This window comes from Sebastes fasciatus, chromosome 16, assembly GCF_043250625.1.
Source record: "Sebastes fasciatus isolate fSebFas1 chromosome 16, fSebFas1.pri, whole genome shotgun sequence".
Taxonomy (NCBI): Eukaryota; Metazoa; Chordata; class Actinopteri; order Perciformes; family Sebastidae; genus Sebastes; species Sebastes fasciatus.
In genome coordinates this window covers 5958838-5984032 of record NC_133810.1, presented here as the reverse complement: position 1 = coordinate 5984032, position 25195 = coordinate 5958838, and the positions used below count along the sequence as shown (strand labels likewise).

General features: G+C 39.9%; 1 protein-coding gene across 3 annotated transcripts in view; it reads left to right on the top strand.

Annotated features, from left to right (window-relative positions):
* Nucleotides 1–1021: 1021 nt before the first annotated feature.
* The window catches only part of arhgef12b (Rho guanine nucleotide exchange factor (GEF) 12b), a 32335-nt gene continuing 8161 nt past the window's right edge, over nt 1022–25195 (top strand). The window contains exons 1-23 of one of the 3 annotated variants that reach the window (XM_074609979.1): nt 1022–1653; nt 14279–14370; nt 16086–16184; nt 16427–16476; nt 16671–16728; nt 17165–17370; nt 18285–18362; nt 18702–18824; nt 19058–19183; nt 19771–19884; nt 20413–20511; nt 20681–20791; nt 20908–21006; nt 21088–21130; nt 21765–21870; nt 21964–22101; nt 22211–22243; nt 22340–22454; nt 22588–22693; nt 23817–24068; nt 24192–24342; nt 24554–24723; nt 24810–24956. In XM_074609979.1, the coding sequence (XP_074466080.1) occupies nt 1622–1653; nt 14279–14370; nt 16086–16184; nt 16427–16476; nt 16671–16728; nt 17165–17370; nt 18285–18362; nt 18702–18824; nt 19058–19183; nt 19771–19884; nt 20413–20511; nt 20681–20791; nt 20908–21006; nt 21088–21130; nt 21765–21870; nt 21964–22101; nt 22211–22243; nt 22340–22454; nt 22588–22693; nt 23817–24068; nt 24192–24342; nt 24554–24723; nt 24810–24956 (2548 nt within the window). In that variant the 5' untranslated portion in view covers nt 1022–1621. Of the gene's footprint in view, nt 1654–14278; nt 14371–16085; nt 16185–16426; nt 16477–16670; nt 16729–17164; nt 17371–18284; nt 18363–18701; nt 18825–19057; nt 19184–19770; nt 19897–20412; nt 20512–20680; nt 20792–20907; nt 21007–21087; nt 21131–21764; nt 21871–21963; nt 22102–22210; nt 22244–22339; nt 22455–22587; nt 22694–23816; nt 24069–24191; nt 24343–24553; nt 24724–24809; nt 24957–25195 lie in introns of all 3 variants that reach the window. The other 2 variants (XM_074609977.1, XM_074609978.1) reach the window with 2 other exon arrangements.

Sequence of the window (25195 nt, the reverse complement as noted above, 5' to 3'; positions counted from 1 at the left end):
CGACTTTTTTCTCGTAAAGTTACGACTTTATTCTCTTAATTTTACGACTTTTTTCTCGTAAAGTTACGACTTTATTCTTGTGATTTTACGACTTTTTTCTTGTAAAGTTACTACTTTTTTCTCGTAAAGTTACGACTTTATTCTCGTAATATTATGACTTTTTTTCTCATACAGTTACGACTTTATTCTCGTAATATTACGACTTTATTCTCGTAATCCGTAGTACTTTTCAGAATCAAATATATTATTGGATTATAATTAATGATGCATTCATGTGTACATTACTTTAATGTTGCAGCTGGTAAAAGTGGAGCATTTGAACTATTAACTAACTATTAATAATTAACTGATTATTAATAAATTACTTATGGAGAAGGGGTGGGATTAAATAAGTTTGTACTTCTCACTCATTTTCGAATATGTAAATCAAGGCATCAAGTATTACAATTTCTTATATGTAAAATTACGATATCAATTATATTACGATATCAAATTACGAGAATAAATTCGTAATTTTACGACTTTTTTCTCGTAAAGTTATGACTTTATTCTCCTAATATTACGACTTTTTCTCCCGTTAAATTACAACTTTAATCTCGTAATTTTACGACTTTTTTCTCGTACAGTTATGACTTTATTCTCGTAATATTACGACTTTTTTCTCGTACAGTTATGACTTTATTCTCGTAATATTACAACTTTTTTTCTCGTAAAATTACGATTTTATTATCGAAATCTCAGATTTTTTTTTTTCCTCAATGTGGCCCTAATAAGTATAAGTATAAGTAAAGTATAAAGTAAAATGGAGATACTGAAGTACTTGTACTTGAGTAAATGTACCTGATTACTTTTCCTCCACTCTTTAATTGTGAGTCAAATAACACCACATTATAGCTGTGAAGTCTGAAAGTCTAGTTAATTACGAGGAGCCCTTGAACGCACCAGGATGGAAGGTGGGTTTTTCTCCTCTTTTTGACTCTTTTGGAGAGGAGGGGGGGGGTTTGACAAAAGCATTTCCTTTTTTCCATTTGCATCATCACTGTGTAGCAAAAAAACACCCAGACTGTCGTTCAGATCTAGTTTAGAGGATTTAAAGTGAACAGACCTGCAGGAGGAGGAGGATGCTTCACAGAAACTCAGCACTCTGGACGCTCATTTTGGATTCTAGCAGCCAAAGTTTGACGTAATTCTTCATCAGGATCATCAGGAATAGACTGTGAGTGTCATCATGGAAGTATTTCCCAAGGAAAGATAAGAGATATATCCTCAGTTTGGACTTGGAGGAGAAGAAAGTTGGGGAAAACATTTAAAGCAAAGTTGTTTGCAGGAGTTTTTCCAGATGTTTCTGCTGCTGCAAACAGCTGTTGTCTAATGAAACACATTCACACCCCAAAGAAGAAAAGAAGCACTTTTTCTTTATTTCTCATGACTTTATTCTCTCCAGCACTCCCATTAGAAGAATTTAAAAAACTTTGTATACTGCAAACTTCGTCGACGTTTCTGGATATGGATATACACTGAGGAGACAAAATAAAGGAGCCGATTTAATAAATAAGAATCAGATGTTATAATAAAAATGTTATTTGGGTGAAGTCGTTGGAAACTCTCAAGGGAAGCCCCAATGAGTGGCACACAGTCAACACTCACTGACAGGTAGGCTAAATGCTCTGTTTTATTCCTTATATTCTTTATTTTCCTCTTTACTATTGCACAAATTGCACTGTTGCACATTTTCTGCACGATTTATCAAGTTTAAATGGTTTTCTGAATAGGTTTATGAATGGAAACACAACTTAGTGCATCACGCCAGACTCCATTTGAAAAACTCCCAATTTAAGGTTATCTTATAATTGGGAAACATACATAATAGCAGAACTTAATATATGATATTTGACCATTTACTTAGGTATTTTTGGTAAATTCGGCAATCAAATTAAACACAGAAAGCCCCCTTCAGGTCACATTGTGGTGGGAGAGGATGGCAACTGGGAATGGTAGTTTTAGTAAATCTAAAGGTGCTTGATCTACTGGATGCAAGCCGAATTGGACACAAGCATTTATTAATTAATGTGAGCTCTGAAGTTTTCTTCTAACTTTAATGTTTTATGTGGGGAAACTTAGTTAAAGTTAAAATTTGCAGATTTCTCAATGGAGTTCGTAACAGGGTGCAGAATGGAACAGAATGGGGCTCAGTTTCCCCCCCTTTCCTCCTATTCATGACTCCTCTTCACAGCCAGCAGGGGGCATTTTCCTGGAGTGATTCATTCTTGACTCGTGGCCCCTAAAAGGTTACCTAATATGAGAGGTTCCTGCACATTTTTTCTGTTCATATAACCTCCAGGACAAGTGCACACACAAGCAGAGACAATTTCCTTGTCGCCTGCACCGTTAAGAATTTCCCAGTAAAATAACAGTAAAGAACTGGCAGCAGGGTTGCCTTTATGTTACTGTAAAATTAACATTATTATACTGTTGCTTGAAATTTACAGCTTTGTACTGTTAATGTATGCAATGTTGCCTTTCTTACATGATAAATCCTGTATTTGTTAAAGGTCCCATATTGCAAAACTTGAGATTTTCAGGTCTTTTATAGTATAAAGCAGGTTTAAGTGCTATATAAATACTGTTAAACTATCAAAACGCTCAATATACAGAGAAATACACACAGCCCATATTCAGAAATTGTGCATTTGAAACAAGCCGTTAGGATTTCTGTCCATTTGTGATGTCACAAATATACAATTATATAAATCATGACACGGTTTTAAACGTAACATTCTAAATGTGTCCCAGTTTATTTCCTGTTGCAGTGTATGTAAATAACATCAGCTGACAGGAAGTAAACATGGACCCAAACTGTTGCCTAGCAACGCAATTCCGTTGCAATTCCATTGAAATGCACTAAAACGGAGCGTTTCAGACAAAGGGTGAATACAGGTATATTCAGGCAGACAGTATGAGGAAAATAATGTTTTTTTTTTTAACATTACAGCATGTAAACATGTTCTAGTAGAAACACAAAATACAATTGTAAACCTGAAAATGAGCACGATATTGGACCTTTAAATCAAGCTGTATTTTTCACTTCTCTACTATGATAACGAGCTAGACAGCTTTTTAAAGTCACTCGTGACAATATTCACGATTATCCCGATAACGTAAATTCACCACAATCAACTTATTGTGTTTTTTTTATTGCGATCTGTGATAAAATTCTAAATCGTCCCGTCCTGAGTAACAGTCCCGCAGAGTGTCCTATGGGGGTTCAGCAGACACATGATGTTATCTGTGATTGTCAACATGGTTAATCCACTGACAGCATGTGTTTGCAACAAGCTGCAGCATTGTGCACGACATTACAAATTGATTATATGATCATATGACTTCTCCCTTTACTGATCACAGCAAAAAACACCGGCTGACGAGAGGAAAAATAACATTTATTTTTAGCCTTGTTCTTGGCAGAGAAGTGAGAAAGTTTTGTTGGTATGAGCCTGAATCATTTCTGTAAGACCCATATGAGGTGAATTGTTTTCGAAACGTTAATGGTTGACTTTGAGCTTTTCAGATTCCACCCTTTATAAGTCACTTGTGTATTTTTAAACTGAGTAATCAGGAGTTTCCTCTGAAGGAAATGCCAAAACAAAGGCACACATGACTGCCTCTGAAAGTCAAACATAAAGTCATTTGATTTCTTGACCTTCAGCCTGCAGAGAGGACTGAGGCGTTCGCCTGCTTTATAACAAAACTGGGTCTCTTTATGTGTTAGTTCTGTATCTATGTAATGTTTTCATCACAAATTCCACATAAAAAGACCATATACAGTTAAAACAGAGTCTGTGGAAGTGGAAAGCATGACACACACCAAAGAGGACGGACCTAAAGGGGAAAACGTATTTTGAAATGGATTTCACAGATTTATCTGCAGTGTTGTACAGCTCAGGTTAGATGTGCTAGATGTATTATGACATGTGACTGAAATAAGCATTTAACAGAAATGGGATTATCACAAGATGTGGACATTTTTGAGGAGGCGCAGAAGTTTAGTTTTCTCTCAGAACACTTGAATTACAATATGCTGGAAGGTTATTATGGAATTTTTTGACCAATGATGCCAAACATATACCGTCTACCGCCACTTTAAGTGAAAGATCTGAGTACTTCTTTCACCACTGTACTGTGCACTTTCTTCCTGCGCTAACCATACAGGCAAATCACATGAAACATGGGGAAATATTGATCACACCGTATGCCAATTGTGCACAGCTGTGGAAGGATATATTCAGTGTACTAGTGTACATATAACATATTGCACTGTCCTGCCGTCTTTGTTGCATCTGTGTAAGTTTTCACTGAGACGCATTTCAGTACCATCGTTTTACTTGCAAATGAGTTGACTTTGAATGTGATTGCTGCCACCTGATCTTTTCATACTGGTCTTTGCTGCATCTCTCCTGTAATGACAGCACATTTCTCAGGCTCATACTAAGGCTTTGCTCTTATTCCGACGGGGTGATTTTGTTTCATTATCTAAACAACACACTTGTTTGTGGCTTTTGATGGTTGTTACTGAAGCACAATGGTGGAAGAAATTATCATATATTTTAGTTTCTCTATATGATATCCAAAGCATTAATATACGTAGCAGCAAGCAACTACTGTCTATGTAAAGATATAGAGGAGTAATGTCTACCTGAGCAGAGAATGAAGTCACTCTCCCTCTGTGTGTGTTGTAATCAGAGCTTTTCTGTGCTTTGTTGACGTAGCCGGGCTGGCTGCGCATGTTTTAAGTGGATGTTAGTGCATGTGAGCGTGCCCCACTGGCTAGCTCATGGCCATCGCTCTACACTATACTAATGCAGCGGTTACAGCTGATAACGCCATCCCGACCGACGGCAGCGTTGCAGAAGCATAGCGCCCACCCTCCATTTCCCCCCCAGGTTAACACTGTTAGCTCTGTCAGAACTGTTGCCGTTGTTTTCATTGTTAGTGCTGTGATCACCGTTAGTTGCGAGCCATGGGCTCAGCCGTCGCCATATTGAGAGCCGTGCAGAGGCAATAGAAATGCTCCCAGTCTCTCATTTAGCACCTTTAAGTAAAAGTTGCAAAACCGCTCTCTAAAAAGACTTTGTCACAAGTAAAAGTCTTACATTCAAGTACAAAAGTATTAGCAAAATGTACTTAACGTATCAAAATAAAAGTACTGGGCAGAATGATAATTTCAGACAGTTCTATTATTATCATATTATTGGAATATATTCACTAATGCTTTAACATGTAAGCAGCGTTTTAGTGTTACAGCTGGTTGGATAGTTTAATCTGTAGCACAGTGTCATATTTTAGAAATTGATCGCATGTTTTTTTTGTAAAATCGTAATCTGTAAAGTAACTCCAGCTGTCAGATTAATGTAGTAAAAAGTACAATATTTGCATAAAGTATAAAGTAGCATAAAATCGAAATACTCAAGTAAAATAGAAGTACCTCAAATGTGTACTTAAGTACAGTACTTACTAGTTACTTTCCACCACTGCTGAAGCCTGTTACATAAAAAAAGGGTTGTGTTGCTCGGCAACATTTGTGCCAACTCCAGCAGTGGTTGGGTCACTTCCTGGACGTTGTTCAAGGGTTTCTCAGTGAGAAGAATTCAGTGTGAGCAGCCTGCTAGGTTTCTCCTAACATTTGTGATATTTTACTGTCTGGGTGTGACAACCCCCAGCATGGGACATGTTCTCCTGTCTACCTCGCCTCCAGGGATGGACTGAAACAAGCCTCTCTCCTGTAGGTCACTGTGCAGGGCTCGTTGGGCTCGCAGTACTTTCACTAGCAGAAGTAACTTAAGGCACGGCTCAGTTCCCTGGAGGTTGAGGAGAAGCAGTCGGCATTTAGGCCTTTAAAGGAAAACGACAGTTTAATACAACTTGGGTTTTACTTTAGCAGCTCTGCTTTTATCAGTTTTGTACTCACCAACGTAATTGCTGAGATCTGGAAACATGTCAACAGTGCTAAAAATAGGTACAATGGTTCAGCAAACACTGAGACAATCAGGCAAGTTTTAAGCAGCCCAACAGGTTAGTAAAGAAACTAGAAAAAACCTAATGAATCCATTGGTAACAACCATGTCATACTAGCTCGTCAGGAAGGATACCAAATAGTGCCTCAGACTTGCGCTAAATTTAGGCGAGGAAGAACTGGCATGGCCATTTTCAAAGGGGTCCCTTGTCCTCTGACCGCAAGATATGTAAATGAAAATGGGTTCTATGGGTACCCATGAGTCTCCCCTTTACAGACATGCCCACTTTATGATAATCACATGCAGTTTGGGGTAAGTCATAGTCAAGTTAGCACACTGACACACTGACAGCTGTTGTTGCCTGTTGGGCTGCAGTTTGCCATGTTATGATTTTATCATATTTTTTATGCTAAATGTAGTACCTGTGAGGGTTTCTGGACAATATCTGTCATTGTTTTGTGTTGTTAATTGATTTCCAATAATAAATATATACATACATTTACATAAAGCAGCATATTTGTCCACTCCCATGTTGATACGAGTATTAGATACTTGACAAATCTCCCTTTTAAGGGACATTTTGAACAGATAAATGTGTGATTAATTTGCGATTAATAGCAATTATGAATTCCTCTGCGGAGCTTCACCCACTAGGCTTTCCTTCCACCTGCAGAAAGTGTCAGACCCAGGATCAGCCCAGGAGCTGACAGTGTAATGAGCGGCTGCCGTAGTAAATCCGGAGCTAAATACATGCAGACACAAACACATGTCCAAATCTGGCCCGCCAGAGTTCTTGTAGGGAAATTAGGGAGGAAGTGGGGATGCAGCCAGGAGGAGGCTTTTTGAGTGTGGCCTTTCAGGACAGGTGTTTTTTGCTCTGTAGACGTGGTCAGATGATGCATGTATGATTCGTTTGACCCCTTGTACATGTTCAAACCATCAAGCAATCTAAATAATGACTTCTGCCTCCTCTTGTTGGGGCGTGACACGTTTTGTTCCGCTGTCGTCTTCGGTTTAAACCTCCCAGACTCATTAATTAGTTTATTTATTTGTTTGTTTTGTGACCCAGAGGGCGAAGCTTAGATCGAGGGTGTGTGATCAAGCTGAATGCCAGCAGGCTGCGGACCAGCTCTTCTGTTCTTTGTCACACAGTTTTGCTGATCTCTGTGTTTTCCCGCCAGCCGCCCTACACCCCCTCCACCGCCTCCACCCTACCCTCTGACGGGAAGTGGTGACATCACTGTTAAACAATGTCTGTCAGGCCCACCAGACCACTGGCCCTTCCTAACTGACACTGCTGCTGGCGACACATCAGTACAGGATGGCTACAGTACCAACCAGACAGCAGTTACAATATAACACTCACAGCGTCTATAGTTTGCGTAGTTTATAATAATTGGTGGTACTTTATTTCATTTCTATTTTATTTTTATTGCTGCAGCCTCCTCACCGCCACCCAAACTCTGCACAGTAACGGTGCGCTCTCATAAAAACAAAAGTAAAAACACTCCCATTAAAAGTCAAGTCAGGAAAGTTATATAATTAAAAACAATGGATTACTGTTTGTCAAAGCAGCACAGTTAGCAAATGACTTGTAAGCCTCCAAACATCATGTAAACTCGGGATGCAAAACCAAAGCCAACTAATGACGTACAAACCGACCGTAGGCTTGTTGAACCGTTGCATCACGATTAAATTATTTGATGAGGTGCCAGAGACATAGAGGAGGCAATTATCAGAACAAAGTCCTCCTTGACCATTAAGTAGCTTGCTTTATTCCACGTATAAAATCAGTGTTAGAGATATAATTCCTTCATTGGTTATGTTTCTTATCCCTAATGTGCAAAAAAAACAAAACGCAAACCGTGACCCAAAAACTGCAATACAAACCGAACTGTCGGCTTGTTGAACTGTTGCACCACTAATGTAAATGTAATGCAAATGTTCCACTTTCAGATGAATTATTTGGGTTAAAATAAACATTTTCATGCTAAAAATCCAATTTATATTTGAATTGACATGTAATAGAGTACACAGTTCCTGACAGTGCTCTGCTGCATTTGCATGCGGCACAAGAGAGGCACAAAACAACTACAAAAAGAGGCTAAAGCAACTACAAAGAGACACAAAATGACCACAAAGAGACACAAAACAACTACAAAGTGGCACAAAACAACTATAAACACACAAAACAACTACAAATAAACATAATAAACTACAAAAAGGCACTAAAAAAAACTACAAAAAGAGGCTAAAACAACTACAAAGAGACATAATAAACTACAAAGAGACAGAAAACGACTACAATAACAGGCTAAACAACTATAAAGTATGTGTGTGTTTGGTAGGAGAGTTGTTGGGCCCATTTGTTATAGATTGATTTATACTTTTGTATATTCATCACTAAAGACAAACAAAGCTTCATCATGACGGAGGACCAAAGAGCAGGAAGGTCAAAGAACACACACGTTGAGCAGTGAGAAGTCTGTAATAATTAATACCAGTTATTTATTTACAGATGAATAATTCAGACTTTAAACTGTGTCTTGTTGTAAAGCTTTCCCCGCAGCAATTTCCCTTGGGATGAATACAGTTCTTATCTTATCTGTACACTGCTGGTTAATGAACATACAATATTTACATTACATCATTCTGAGATAAATCAGCTCACAACAGAACGTGCTCCAATGGGATAAAGCCCCCAAAGTTATCAATATAATCATGATTTATGAGCCCGAGGATTTTATCCAACACGTCATCTGATATGAGAAAATATTGGCAATTAAAGCTTTATTCCTATTACAAACTGTTCTGTATGGCAGCGATACGATCCTCATCAATCTTGTGTAAGGACTTTCATACTCTGTTGTTCAGTGTTGAATGTTTTGCCGCTTACATTATTAAGCTACTTGATTAGATCATTGCTGGGAGTTCACAAGCTTATATTAAATTTGGATGTTTGTGGTGATGATGCAGCGCAGGGAGCCAAGTGATGTCAGATGCAAATGCGCAATGATTCATTAATGGATGAGACATGGAAAATATTCCCCTTTGAAAGCTCAAATAATAAACCAGTGAAGTTATTGTTTAGTTAAAGGACAAGTCTGGTGAATTGATCCTAAAAGCAAATATGATGTCTGTTTATCCAAAGCCTCATATATCTTCTTCCTGTGTGCCATGGAGCTTCATTGTTGCCCCAAAACTATTAAAAACACATCAAATGTGTATTAATCCACCGCTGAAAATAGTCCCCAACAAATGCTACAGTGACCAACCCAAAGAAAATGAAAGCACTGTATCAGGCGGCAATCTCCGGGTCTGAGAAGTGAAGTCGATGCTGAAGTGCCTTAAACTTGCATTCTCTCTAACAGCCAGCAGGGGGCGACTCCTCTGGTTGCAGAGAGAAGTCTGATTGTATAGAAGTCTTTGAGAAAATGAGCCTACTTCTCACTTGATTTATTACCTCAGTAAACATTGTAAACATGAGTTTATTGTCTCAATCACTAGTTTCAAGTCTTCTTCAATACAGCATGATGTTCATTTAGTAAATTATGGTCCCATTTAGAGTCAAATAGACCATAAAGCAGGGGATGCTTTAGGGGTGTGGCTACCTTGTGATTGACAGGTCGCTACCAGTCTGGGAGTTGTCCGGTCTGGGAGTTGTCTGTGTTTTCGTCTTTCAACTTTAACCCTTTCACAGTGTGTTTTCAGTTCATCAGAGTTATTTGTAACATTTTGGTCAACTAAAAATGTCTTATTTAGCTCCAACCTCTCGTGTCACTTCTGGTTGCAAAGAAACCAAGATGGCGACAGCCAAAATGTAGAACTTGAGGCTTCAAAACTGTAGTCCACAAACCAATGGGTGACGTCATGATGACTACGTTCACTTCTATATACAGTCTATAGTATATATTCATGGCCTGTTTTTAAAGATTTACGTCTTCAGTAGGAACAGAGAGTCAGAAAGTGACAGACGGACTAACAGATTGTTGTCTTTGGTCTTTTCATTATTTAAAGCGATAATATCACATTAACACAAATTCATTTTAACTCCACTAATTTATTTAATACATTAACGCAACTTGCGATTTTTAGGTTGTAGCGGGCTCAGTTTTAAAGCTAGAGTGAAGATACTGGCGTCATGTGAAACTAGAAAAACCTAATGAATCTATTGGAACCAACTATGTCAATGCAGTACCTGTGAGGGTTTCTGGACAATATGTGTCATTGTTTTGTGTTGTTAATTGATTTACAATAATAAATATATACATACATTTGCATAAAGCAGCATATTTGTCCACTCCCATGTTGATAAGAGGATTAAATACTTGAGAAATCTCCCTTTAAGGTACATTTTGAACACATAAAAACTGTGCGATTAATTTGTGATTAATCACAATTAATCATGGACAATCATGCGATTAATCACAATTAAATATTTTAATCGATTGACAGCCCTACCTTTAAGTAATTTAGGGTATAACTTGCAGGAAATGAAAGATTAAAAAGTTAATTAAATAAAGGGACAAGTTGTATGTGTTTTAAACAATAATTAAATTAATTAATTAAATGACATTTTAATTAAGTGTTCGCCTTTCCTCCTGTTAGTTGATTCGATAAAAAGACGTATCAAATTAATTTTGCATGGCTCTCATTAGCTTATTTGTCCAATTTATTTTATTAGTTACATAAGCTCCATGTGCGTAGCAACCCATTTTTAAAGGTCTTTAACTAAACCGCTGAAGCCTCACGGCGCTGTTGCAATTATTTCTTACAGTTTAATAGTGTTGCATTCATTTAACAGTCAGAATCAAGAATAGTCAATTACTGTGTTATAGCTAAAATTGTATAGCAAAACTTCAGTTATGTTATTAATGTTGAGTCATGTTTTCAGCAAGATGTTGGGAAACGTCATATTCAATGTATTTAGCTTTTATGTGGATTTGAAAGTGAATAGAGAAAACAATGGTTGTGCGATATCATTTCAGAAAGCTGAATCATCTTCAATCAATTATTATTGAGTCATAAATCATGTAATATTTCACTGCGTTCATATAATAAACATCGAGATCTACTGTGTATGTGGAGCTTTAGCTTCGTCCTCAGTGGGCTTTCGTTTCCAACCCTCTGGAGCTGAGTGCTTTGCTGTTATCATCCCGGAGGAATTGTCTGGTATTTTTGGCATTTGAGGCACAAGTAGATTGCTGCATGTTTTGTTGTTGTTCCTCCTTTGGTAACTGTGCAGTGAGAAAGTAAAGAACGTCTGAACAAATTAGCCGGCAGACATGTACCCCAGCCGGGTGACGCTGATACAATAAGTAAATTAATGATTGCCTCTTATCGTGGTGCCAGTAAACTTTTCACATGGACGTGAACACTTTGCCTTTCGTAATCGTGGATTGGTGAACTTTTGGTGCTTCAAATGTTCTGTACAGAACAACAGAAAAATGCATTAGACTTTAATGACCTCTACAGAGGCAGGATATATCGCTGCACGATTGGTAACTGTTGGATTCGGAGTATAGCCTGGAAGATTTATCAATCATTTTCGGCCAAAATTAGCTTAAACGGGGGAGATGGACCGAAGCTTCAAATCCCAAGAAATAGTATTCGGGATAGCCCTGGAAAAAAATTGATTCACCTATTTATCGCAATTTTCTTTTTTAGAGCTAGACATCATGGCTAACGCTGCATGCTAACTCTGTCATGGACAGGAAACGTTACGTGAAATTGGCCTGTGCTACAGAGCACCCATATACTGACATTTATGTTAAACGCATTGAAACGGCCCCGATGGAGCTGACCATGGATGTATAAAGAGAATGAAGCTGATGTGAGAGCTAGAGACGCACTTGGCGAGGTTTACTGTATCAATTTAGAGATTTTCCAAATTAAAAAGTCTGTAAAATTGTAATACAAATTGAATCGGCACCCAAGTATCGTGATAGAATTGGGAGATAGGCGTATTGTCCCAGCCCTTATTAGCTATGTTTTCAGGTGTCTGTACAGTAGTTCAAAGTTAGCACCTGACCCGAACCAAAGAAGTAAACCCTCTCAAGTTTTAATAAACTGCTTCATTAAATATCTGAAGCTGAAAGCTGAATTCCTCCCTCTTGTCCACCAGTTTGTTCTTAGCTGCCACCCACTGAGCAGGATGTAATCTGTCCTTGTCTCGCCATGTCTTATCAAGCGCTAATCTCCTTCAACACACAGCAAGGAGGCTCCCTAAATGGGCCCTCCAATCTCAGAGAAAAGGACATGATTACCACTGTAATACTCTCCTATTCGACATAATTTCACCGTTTTTTTAGTCTGTAATTGTGACAGTTTTGTTGTGTCTAGGAAAGGAGTGGAATCAGTCATTTTACACATATTCGTCTGAATCTGATAGTCCTCTTTTCTCTGCAGCATGAGGTTAGTTTAGACAGGATTGTTCTCACACTCTGGGAGCTAAGTTGGAAGTTTCCTCAGCCCTCGTCTTCTGTCTTCCCTCAAAGACACTTGTGCACCTCCTCCTCCTTCCCCGTCCCCCTCCTCCTTTTCTTTCCCAGCCTTCTCCCACATTCAGGAAACTGGAGCAGAGCCAAGAACCCTAGTCTCCGTTTCCGGGAATCTGTCCCACAAAGCCACAGCATAGTAAGTTGGCTCTGACGTGGGAGCCATTGTTAAAAGCCCAGGGCCCCCATTGTCCGAGGGAGGAACAGCAGCACAAACAAAACCCCCTCTAGCGGAACGAGTAGGAGGAGCTGTAGGGGGCAACAAGACCGGGGGAACCTCTGCTATTAATATATTTATAGTGGTCCCACGAGGGATATGCATAATCACAGGAGAGATGGACGTCTTTTTAATGTCATTTAACCAAAAAAACAAACTTTACACTTTGATAGTATGGACATGATTGGAGAATGGTTGTCTATAGTTCCCTACTAACATCTGGCTTTTGCCTTCAATGAGAAAGATTATAATCAGCATTAATTCCCAGGACAAACAACTCTGCAGTAGTGACGGGTGTTTATCAGCTCCAGCTCTGATCAGCAGTGATGGAAACATGACGCCCGGGTGGACACGCTAATTTGAACTCCTTTTCCGGTGTGATGCTATGTGACGTGCTTTGAAGTGAATATATAATAAATAAAATCAACAGGGATTTGGACAGTTATTAAAATTTCTTAATGTGCAAAACATACAATTAATATGCTCTCCTCAAAGCCACCAGACTCCATTGACAGAAACAGTGATTTTACCTCGCTGATTGTCGTAAAACAAACTTTATTCAAACACGACAGAAATAAAATAAAACTCATCAAACTCGTCTATCAGTCTTTCCACTGTTCCAACAATCACCAACTCTGGTTTGGTCGAAATAAACCCTTAATTCACAGAGTAAGATGTGAAAAGAAACACCTGTTATATGCTCTCCTCACAGCCACCAGACTGCATTTACAGAAACAGTAATTTTACCTCGCTGATTGTCGTAAAAAAAACTTCATTCAAACTGGACAGAAACAAAATAAAACTCATCAAACTGTTTTAGTGAAGTCTTTCCACTGTTCCAACAATCACCAACTCTGGTTTGAGAGTTTGAAAGAAAGACTGAATGAGTAACAGATATAAAAAAAAACATAACCACCGTAACATTTTCACTGTTTACTAACCTGCTTTCTGTGCCGGCCGGCGCGTCCACGACGTCGAGTCTGACACAGAGAGTCCAGTGCAACGGAACGGCATACTGGCAATGGGAAAGAAGTCTGTCGCCTGTTTTTAGCGGGTTTTCCCGTGTGTAAAAAACCTGCATATAGTTACTAATTTGGGGGAAAAAGGGTAGATGGGAAGGTGTGGTTTTAATGGTACGCTGTATGAGTGGCTGTTGTCTATATGAGAAAAGATCTGAATACATGTTTTCTTTCTTTCTTTCTTTCACTATACCAGACACTCGACTGTCGACATAATTATGTGCATATTGATATTGTTTACAAATACTGTAAGTTTAATTCTCCTTTTTTTATATTAAAAATCACTCCCTGATGTTGTTATAGAACCCAAAAGTGGCCCTAGATTATCAGCTTCTTTTGAAATTCGATGACATTCACAGCTGAATTTCAAAACATCAAGAGAGAGCCAGGAAGGAAATTTGTGATTTTTCAGAAAGCTATATCAAAATCAGGTTGTGTATCCTTACTAGTTTTAATTCAGATATACATTTTAAAGGTATTAATGTATTTTGAAGTTCTTGAGTTGTGTTCTCACTTTGCTTTATGTCTCTCTAGGACCCCAAGCATTCTCAACAAGGACCCCACAGACAAGAAGCCCAAGAATGAGAAATCCTCCGTCTCCCTCAAACATGAGTTTGACCCGACAGGTAAAGAGACACAAACACACATTTATTCATTTCTGTCATTTAGTTCTGTACTCATGAATTAAGTTTTCTGTCAAAGGTTTATCTTTTTGCCATTTAAACATTAAAGTATGAATTGTCCGTTAGTTTTTACTACATGACGCTGGTGGTGGGGTGAACAGAGATGGTGTGGAGGCAGAAACAAGTTGTAAAGGTGGTTGCCCGGGTTGCTGGGTTGACATTAATCCTTTCTGCCCTTTTCCTCACCCTGGAGGCTCCTTCAAGGAGGCCAGAAGACAACCAATTATCCACTCAGCTCGCTCAGATAGTTCTTTGAAGTGGGAGAAGGAAAAAGGAAAACCAGATTGTGAGTCTCTGAACTTCCTCAGCGGCTACAGGAAGAACATCGTTGATGGAAGTTTCTTGATCTGGCAGATGGACGTTGCAGATTTCAGGGTGTTGGTGGAGTTAGAGTGCAGGAATATGAACGAGGCGCTGGTTTCACTGGGTCGGGAGGACTTGGCAGATTCAAATGGGTATTATTAGCTGTGCATGTGATCATGGTATTCCCCAAATTGTCAGTAGAACAGAACAAAGGGTGGTTTAATCAGGCAGGTTTAGGCATCCTGTGGAGGTTTTGACCAATAGCGCTGCAGAGCAATGTGTTTTTACAACGTAATAATTAGTCCTGCATATTGTTCCACGCTTTTCCGCTGATTGACAGTCGGTGGCGGTAATGTACCAAACGGGGTAATAATGTGCACATAGAGGCAATTTAAAAATATTTTGAAAAATCAAAAAGCTCCCGCTCCATCTCGCTCTAATTTCACTCCGGTACCGCTCACACCACGAGTTTGAAACATGCCCAAACGAGCCCGACCCAGAATGTATCTCTGTACTGCGCACAGCGTCTGTGTAGGATTGTTTCAGATTTGTGTGATCCCAACATTTCCAAGTCCAAAAGTCAGCAGATATTGAAAAAAAGAGAGATGTAATAACTTCCAAAATTCACAACATGTTTATATTAGGGCTGTCAATCGATTAAAATATTTAATCTCAATTAATTGCATGATTGTCCGTAATTGCAAATTAATCAAATGAAATTAAACTTTTAATTAAATTAAATTAATTAAAAGTATTTAATACTCTTATCAACATGCATGCATGTCTGTAAAGGGGAGACTCGTGAGTACCCATAGAACCTATTTTCATTCACATATCTTGAGGTCAGAGGTCAAGGGACCCCTTTGAAAATGGCCATGGCCGTTTTTCCTCGCCAAAATTTAGCGAAAGTGTGGAGCATTATTTAACCTCCTTCGCAACAACCTAGTATGACATGGTTGGTACCAATGGATTCCTTAGGTTTTGTATTTTCATATGATACCAGTAGCTTTAAAACTGAGCCCGCTACAACTGGGCAAATTTGCGTTAACGAGTTATTATCGTGTTATCTTTGACAGCCCTAATTACTGTACAAAGGATATGAAAGAGAGAGAAAACACATCTCTTGCTGGTGAGTCCAGAGCTTCTATTTAAAACCCTTTTCTGTTTCTGTTTCTTGATTTGTCACTTCCTGTGTGGAGAATGTTTCCCACAAGACGAAGATCTTACCAGACCATAAATATCATACCATGAAGTTGGATCATCTGCGTCACATCCAACATTAGTTTTATCTTATCTCATGACACCGTCGGTAGCATCTAATGTAATGTAATGCAATGTGTGTGTTTAAATGACAGGTCTTGTGCAGCGCTGTGTGATAATCCAGAGAGATGAGAATGGCTTCGGGCTGACCGTAAGTGGAGACAACCCTGTGTTTGTGCAGCTGGTAAAGGAAGGTAAAGCTCTCTCACACTCACACACACTCACACAATTGTCTTTCTATACTTGTGAGGACCCTCATTGACATAATGCACACCCTATAGCTTTAACCCTAACCTAAACTAAATCTAACCTGAACCTTAAAGTCAAGTCTTAACCTTCAATCAACCCTTTCAAGAAGTGAGGAAACACACACATCTGACCACAACACACTGGTAGAAGCACCATCTCTGACTCTGTTCTGTCTGTTGTGTTATAGATGGAGCTGCGATGCGAGCTGGTGTTCAGACAGGAGACAGGATCATTAAGGTGAGACATCTCTGGTTCTGAAAGTGAGTTAAAGGATGAAACTGATCTTTTGTGTAGAGATGCACACCGATATGACTTTTCTCTCTCCCGATACCAGTGGGCTACGTCCAGTTCTGAAAGGTGATAACCTTAACTAACAACCTTATCACCACGGTCAACTGATTCTCTCCCCCATGTGTTTTGTTTTCTGACAGGTTAATGGGACCTTAGTTACACATTCGAACCACATCGAGGTTGTGAAGCTGATAAAATGTAAGTATGCACTTCTAATTACAGCTTCAGATTGCTGCATCACATGTGATTGCAATTTTTTTTGTAGAAAAACATGGACATGGCATCTATGACGTCACTCATACGTCCATATATTTAGTTACTGGAGCCATAAAATCCACATTTGTGCCGACTCTCCGAGTCTCAGCTATTAAGAGCTTCATGTCTTGTGGAAATAAATATGAGATTTCATATAGAGAGAGAGTTTAGGGGGTTTTCCTGTTCACTTGTGTGCACAGCTGGCTTGTACAAGACATATAATCACGACATAATGTATCAGCATTATTTTGTTCTTTTTATGTGGTCAAATGTTTCTCTTTCTCTCAGCTGGACTTCACGGTGGCTTGGATGCTTTTTTTAAACATGAATCAGCATTTTTCTTTCACTTCATTCCTTTCCCATGACTCCTCTCTGGCAGCGGGCTCCTATGTAGCGCTGACGGTGCTGGGGAGGCCTCCTGGGCTTCCTCACATGCCCCTGGAGGAAGACGATGAGGAGAAGAAGGCGGAGGAGGAAGGGGCAGAGGTCAGCCTACCCTCTTCTCTCTCAGCGCCCCATTCACCTGCACTGCCAGGTGGGGAGCGATGCAGCCATCAGGAGCACATCACCTCTCTGCCTGACGGGGTAAGAATGAATGTCAGAGCTCCATCTCTTCATTAAAGGACGGGACACAGATTTTATATTATTTTTAAAATTATATTGGACCTGTTGTTAGTGTGTGATTTGCTTTATGTGGAGTCTGCTCAATGTCAGTGGTGAACTGAAACTTCAATGTTCTGAAATGATGTCATTTTTAACTGTGATAAGCTGCTGATACCTTATCTGGCTGGTACAACCCGCGCAGCTCATTATTTTTAATTAACCCCGTCGTTTCAGTCCATTTCTGCCAGAAACTGCTGCACTGTGTCAACAATTTGTCACGTAGACTGTATATATATATAGATGGACGACGCATCTCCGCTTCCTCCCACTGTAGAGAAGTGATGCCAAATTATCTCAGATAGCTGCCGTATTGAGATTTTGACGTCATTTGGAAACAGAGTCTGCGCAGTAGTGTCGCAATCGCGATAATCAAACTGACACTTGTTTTATTACACAGACTCGTGATTCAGAACTGTCATCTGCGTTTCTGCTGACACTGATAGGGACACACACAACGTGCTCTGCGATGACTACTTCATCTGTCAATCATCACTTCACACCCCCTTTTTATAGCAGATGAACACTTGAACAAACATCAGCGAGATAAGAACTATCTAAAATGACAGAAACCATCTTTGGGAAAAAATGTATTTGACTTTTATTCAGTTCTAATACTTGAATTTGAAGACATGCAGGATGTACTAACTGGTTTTATCATGAGTGTCCTCATTCCCCTTTTTTCATTTTCACTTTCAGTCTGATTAATATCACTTCTCTGTTTTCTCCGTTTGGACCTCAAACTACTTTCAATCACATTGTGATAATGATGTAATGATGTGTTTTTCACAGAAAAACATTTCACAGACTTAATGTTTCCTCTTTATTTCTTCTTTTAGGATGAGAACAAAACAACGCACCGCCAGAAGACCGACGTCCTGCTAAAGATGCTAAACAAGGAGCAGCAGGACCTCCAGGTATGATGCAGTGAGATTGTTTGTTTGTTTTCTTAGACACACTGATTATGATGAAAATGATCTATACAGTTTATGTTGAGTATAGTTTGTCTGTCTCTTATCGTGTTTCCACCAGTTACACATGAGTCAGGAGATCATCAAATAGCCTGTATTGTTATTATTTGTTTAGGCTGCACACGTTGTTTTGGTTAGAAACACTTCTGGTAATGGGCACAGGGCTGTGGTTTTGTTTTACGAGTCACACAGTAAAGAACGCCTCTAGCGACTTTTTGATTGATAGTAGGCGCTACATCTTGAAATATCTTTTTTTGTGTGACTACACTTTGGGTTTGTGTTAAGGCGAAGGAGGAGGAGTACAGCAGAAACCCTCGGCCTAAACTACTGAAGGAGCTCCAGGAGGCCAAGAAGCACATTTCACTGCTGCAGGAGCAGGTCAGCAAAGCAGCAGCGGCAGCATTACAGGTAGAAAACTAAACCTAAACTGCAATTTTACATAAATAACGTGTCAAAACTCTCCATCTGTGACAATATATGGACGTCATTTTTCTTCTGATATGTAAATTAAGCTTCAAGTCCTCCGTCGTGTCCACAGACTTCACATTAACACAGGTCACTGCAGCCTCTTTAGTCAACAGGATCTGTGTTACTGGTAACTGATGAGAGGGTGAACTGGGTGGACTGGGTGTGTGTTTCAGGATGGAGCCACAGGGTCTAGGAACGGTGAGGCTGAGGACGAGGACGGTGGGCCTCCTCTGAGGGAGCAGACGCCGTCCTCACGGGGTGACAGCGCCAACGACGGGTCCTCAACCAACAATAACTCTGTGGGTATAATGAAAAGAAGCTTATTTTCTCTGTTTTATATCATTGCAAATTTCATATCTTTGGGTTTTGGACTGTCAGTCAGACAAAGCAAACAATTTGAAAATGTGTCCTTGGGCTTTGGGAACTATTTTATGACAATTTTCAGTTGATTTATCATAAAAATAATGACGATGTTAGTCAGTAATTTCTTGGTAGAAGCCTTAGATTGATGCTCCATTTCATAAATAGCTCTCAACATGATTTGTTGTGATTTCAGTGAAAACCTGATGGAGTTTTTAGGATGATCAGGTGCTGCTGTAGAGCACAGGGAATGTTGTTAATAATAATATATTGTAAGAGATCCCATGGTCTGATACTACAACAGGAAGCGAATCTGAAAATACTGCTTACTCAGACTCCTTTGTAATAACTTCCCTCTTTCTTTTATCACGACTTCTATAAATAGGGATGAAATGGTTCTACATTCAATCTCCGGGGATTTCCCAGCATTTAGCACCAGACTAAACAATCAATTTGGCTTAAGTGTTGTGTTGTTCTGTGTGTATTAATGTGTGTGTGTGTTTCTATCTGTGTGTGTGTTTGTTAGGTGCACAGCAGCCCGCTCACAGAGGGTCCTGGCAAAAGAGAGACGCCCTGTCAGAGCCCGGACGTCAGCCGGCGGGACGGCATCAACTTCTGCTCATCGCCTGACTCTGAGGATGTTCCTGACACAGTAATATATACGCACACATTTTAAAAAACGTATATATAAAAAAAATAAAAATCTGTCCACACGTACGTAGACACTCGAACGCAAAAACAACTCCAAACGCACGCCGTAATATTTACATATCACCACAAGTGAGATCACAAGTTAAGGGTCAGGGAATTTTGTTACCACCTTTCCTTCGGCTTCATATCGATAACTAGTTATTGTTGGTGGGGAGCTGGGATTTCTGTCATCACTCTGCTGTTGTACTCTTGTTATTGTCTCCAAGCAACAACGGGCATGTACGAAATGAGTAGAGGACGTCATCGTTTCCCACACACTCCGTTTTACACGTCCACACTGACGCAAAGTAACCAGAGTTTTTAAAAATCTGCACCTTAGAAGGCGTTTTCAAAAAATGTCAGTCTTTGTGACCCCAAAACGTAAAGGAAAATATCCTTTTTTTAAATATCTGTATACGTGTAGACAGGGCCAAAGTGTGTGTGTTTGTCCATAACCATGCCAATATATATCACTCAGGACTCCAGTGCTCAGTGCATTGTGGGTAGCCCTCCCTACCTCCTCAACCTCCAGATCATTGGAGCAGAAGACGACTACTTTGACTCTCAGCAAGAGCAGGTATCTAATTAAATCTATATGAACATTTAAATGTGACACAATAAGCATGTTGCCCTGAATGAATGATGCAGTCACGTCAGGCGTCCGAGGGCTCCGTGTTTTCATTAAATTCAGACAGCTGATGAGGAATTTCAGTATCGATCCCTCTCTCTCTCTCTCTGTGTGTCAGATTAACGGACTGTGTAGCTGTTTCCAGAGTTTAGACTCGCTGAAGTCTCGGCCGGCTCACCTCGCAGTCTTCCTCCATTATGTTGTCTCTCAGTATGACCCTACACCTCTGGTATATATGCAAACACACACACACACAGTACAGACTAAAGTATAATAATACCCATGCTGTTAATCTGACAGCATTCTGTGGGTTTATACTCTATTCTGTCCTCTTCCCTCCGTCAGCTCTGTTATCTCTACGCTGACATGCACAAGCAAACCAACTCCAAAGAAAGCCGGCGCTTCTTCATGGAGTTCCACTCGCTCTTCATGGATAAAACAGCAGTAAGTTGTAGTTTCTTTTCTCTTCACACCACATTTCTGAATAGTTTGTATATTTGTTGTAACTCCGGTTGTCTTTCCCAGAATCTTAAAGTACCATTGCCGGAGGCAGTCGCAGCTGAATTAGGTAAGGGATGGAAAGACACTAAAATGTATCTCAGATTTCTTTGAAATGCCACGAAAATATCACATTTGATCATTTTAAATTAGACTCTTAAATCCAGAAATCCTTCACATTGAGTGGCTTTCATTAACAAATTTGATTGTCAGACCGTATGTTGTTGTACACAGCTTTGTCATGCTTCCAACAGTGAGAATCACAAGCAGGGTAACATTACCCTCAACATACAGATCAGTTTGCTAAAGAAGCATAATTTGGACGTTGAGCATTGATCTCATGATGTAGCTAATCTGACATTATTACTGCACATTTTAAAAGACACAATGGGCTTCATGCAGGAAGAAATATAAGAACAAATTTCCTCTTATTTTTGTTCGTATTCACGATTTCTTCTTATTTTGTTACCAATGTTTTCTTATTTTTCTTTTCTCTAAGGTAAGAAAATTCAAGAGTGGTTGAGAGCACTCTTACCAAAATAAGATTATATTTTTTCGATCTTGATAAATATATTATCCTCCAACACGAATAGATGGGTGAACTATCCATTCATATATGTTATTGTAGATGCATGCATTTATTTCAGTTAACTTAGAGTTAAGAGTTGTGATAAGATGATCTTCCTTGTTGTGTCTGTGCACAGAGAAGCGGAGGCTGGAGTTAATCCCAGAGGAGCTCTGCAAACAGTTCACACAGGCGTTACAGGACGCACTGCTACCAGACCTGCACAAGAACCTGGAGGACTTCAGGTACGACGCACACAACTGTTTCCTGTGTTATAGGTTAGTTGTAAGAATATAATATCTCTACATGAATGATGTTTTTTATGTGTTTGTGTGCAGACAGAAGCGCAGCATGGGTATGACTCTGGCTGAAGACGAGCTCTCCAAGCTGGACTCAGAGGGAGGAAAAGACCAGCAGGCTCTGGAGAAGGAATGCTCCTGTGCTGAACACATCCTCTCCAAGATAGAGGATATCCTGTGAGCACACACACACACACACACACACACACACGAGGATATTCAACTCATATTTTCCTCGTATGATTATGTTTGTGTGTGTGCACTAACCCTGAGCTGCCTGTTGCAGGTTGACGTCACAGCCCACAGAAGAGGAGAAGTGGTGAGAGGAGGGAGTTATGGGATGTTACGTCATCTATGAGCTATCTATATCTGATTTTGGAGAAGTGTTTTGACTGTGTGTTCTGTCATGTTGCAGCCAAACAATGCAGTATGTGCTTCTCACCTATATGAAGCACCTCGGGGTGAAAGTGAAGGAGCCTCGAGGCCTCGAACAGAAACGAGCGCGCATCAACTTCCTGCCCAAGATGAAGGTCCGATCCCTCGATCTGCTTTATCGTTTTCATGTAGAAGCATTAGCACACATGCTTTTAATGATCTTACAATCTGTTTGAAATGTAGGCCCACTTTAAGTACATATTTCAATTTGGGTTTTTTTACAAGCAGAAGAGCATCAAGCCGGAGAAGGAGGGTGAGGAGAAGGTGAAAAAGCCTCGGTTTCCCAACATCCTCGGCCCGCCTCGCCGTCTGAGCAGAGTGGACTCCACTTCAGGTGAAGAGGAAACTACAGTTTAAAGGAATACTTCTCCCACAAAATGACCATTTGTATGTCAAATATGCCCCTTTCACACCAAAGACCAGGGTTGTTACCAGGGCAGGGGTCTCCAACCTTTTGTCCTCTGAGAGCTACTTTGACAAAATGAAAGTGGCTGAAAATGTTGATATCCAACACTCACATTTTGACATCCTCAACATCTTAAATTCAGCAGCATGTGCATGTTTTTTTCCTGTATGCATTTCGTCAAGCTCACACTATTAAATTCACATCAGATTAATGTCATAGAAAACAAAACAATGGTGTTACTTATTTTACTCGTCCTTATTTTCTGTCTGTCCACATATCACTGTATCACATCGCTTCCCTTCACATTCCCTTCATCATCTGTAGTAGGGATGTGCATTACAAGCAAAAATACTAATACTAACCTTTCACACCGAGGACTCAACCATCAGATACCACCTGGGTCACAACCCGGGAGCAATACATACCAGTTAGCTCAAGGTGATAGATAAGGACCTGCAGGGTGGTTACACCTCTGGAGGATTACAGAGAGAGGAGATGATAGTGGCCTCATCAATGTGTGCAAAACGTAAAATGTCACAGAATGATGCATGTTTTTGAGATACAGTGTAAATATAGTACATACAGCGTTTTTAGATTTATAAAATGTTTAACTATGTTGTATGTATGGAGCTGTAATGTTTGCAAAAACATACAGACAACATACAGATTTACAGTATCTATCAATCAACACTCATTAACCTTTTTTCCTCTGTCTATCTACAGTACCCATTTATCATATATTAGACTATATTGTGTTATCTATTATGATAATATAGGCAACATTTACAAACGGATTAGACACTTCTTAAGACTGAAATGTATATTTCGCTCACTCCACCATCCCAGAAAAGATTTGCTTTATATAGTATAGCTACTAAAGGTTTTCAGCAACATTTTTTGATTCCCAGTTCACTGTGGAGGCATGAGAAATCCAGTTTAAGCAACAAATGCTATAAAAATGATTCTATACGTTTTCACTAGCGGTAGGAAAGTATTTGTGTACATCTGAGTGTGACCATACATAGATGTTAACGTGTGTGTTTGTGTGCAGTCGGTAAGGCCGTGGAGATTAACAAGCAGCGGTCACCGAAGCAGCTCCCTCAGCCGGCCTTCGGCATCCCTGAGCAGTCGGACTCTTCTTCCTCGAGTTCTGGACGTATCCGTGGAAATCAGCTCAGTGAGGGATCGGACACCAGTATGCAATCTACGCCTTCCACCACCACCGCCTCCACCACCACCTCCCCTACACACAGCTCGCCCAGCGGTCAGGCCTCAGATACCAGTGGACAAGACTCAGACTCCAGTAAGATATACACACCTGGTTTTATTCGTCACCTGATTCAGGGATTATGGGGGGTTTGGTTTGGTTTGGACTCTGGTTAGTGAGACCTGACTTTTTCTTTCCTTTCTCCTCCTTAATCTCCAGATGTGTCTCCATTCTGCATCCAGCCCAGACTGGGCGAGGGTCTGCAGCCTGGGGACCACCAGGACGGCGTCTCCAGTCCGACCAGCACTCAGTTTGACTTCAGCCCCACCAACCTGGAGCAGTTACAGGAGGAAGATCAGGAGGCTTTCAGGTATTTACACAGTTTCCATTTTCTCTTGCACTTGTCAATTTTGAGATGAATTACTCTTGTCAACTCTACATTAATGGTTGTCACAGTAGGAGAAAATGTGGCATGAATTATGTCAAATTAAGTGTTGATAAAACATATATAATTAATATTCTACCACATTTTTCAGACGGTTTAGTACAATAAATAAAGTTTCTGTGTCTCTGACTGTCAGCAGGATGGAGGTGCAGTGTCCGGTGAATTCAGCCGACATCCAGAGCGAAGACGACCAGGGAGGGGAGATGGAGTGTGAAGAAAACCCTCAGAACTGGCAGAGTCTGGTGAGTCGAGGCGTCCTGGCGAGCTTAACGCCACAGGAGATCAAACGGCAGGAAGTCATCAACGGTGAGTCACCGACACTTCACAGCATGATGTCAAAATGATTAAATAAAAAAGTACAGTATATCTTATATATATCTGTCCTCCTTCAGAGCTGTTCTACACTGAGCGTGCTCACTTGAGGATGCTGAAGGTGCTGGACTGTGTGTTCCACCAGAGGTTGAACAGAGACGGCGTCCTCCCGCCAGAGGACATCAGACACATCTTCATTAACCTGGAGGAAATCATTCAGCTGCATGGTAACACAAAATGTTTTGTAGTTGCAATGTTGAAATTTTGTTTTTTTATATGTTAAAGCATATAATTTTAAATGTTATTTGTAATTTTTTTGTCAATAAATAAATGATTTTTTAGTAATGAGAAAAGATAAAATATGTCAAGACATAAGCACCAGAAAACATGAAGAGCCATTATCTGAATTATCAACAACATCGACAAGCTGCTGGATGTTTGTATTTCAGAACTTCTTCTCTGTTTG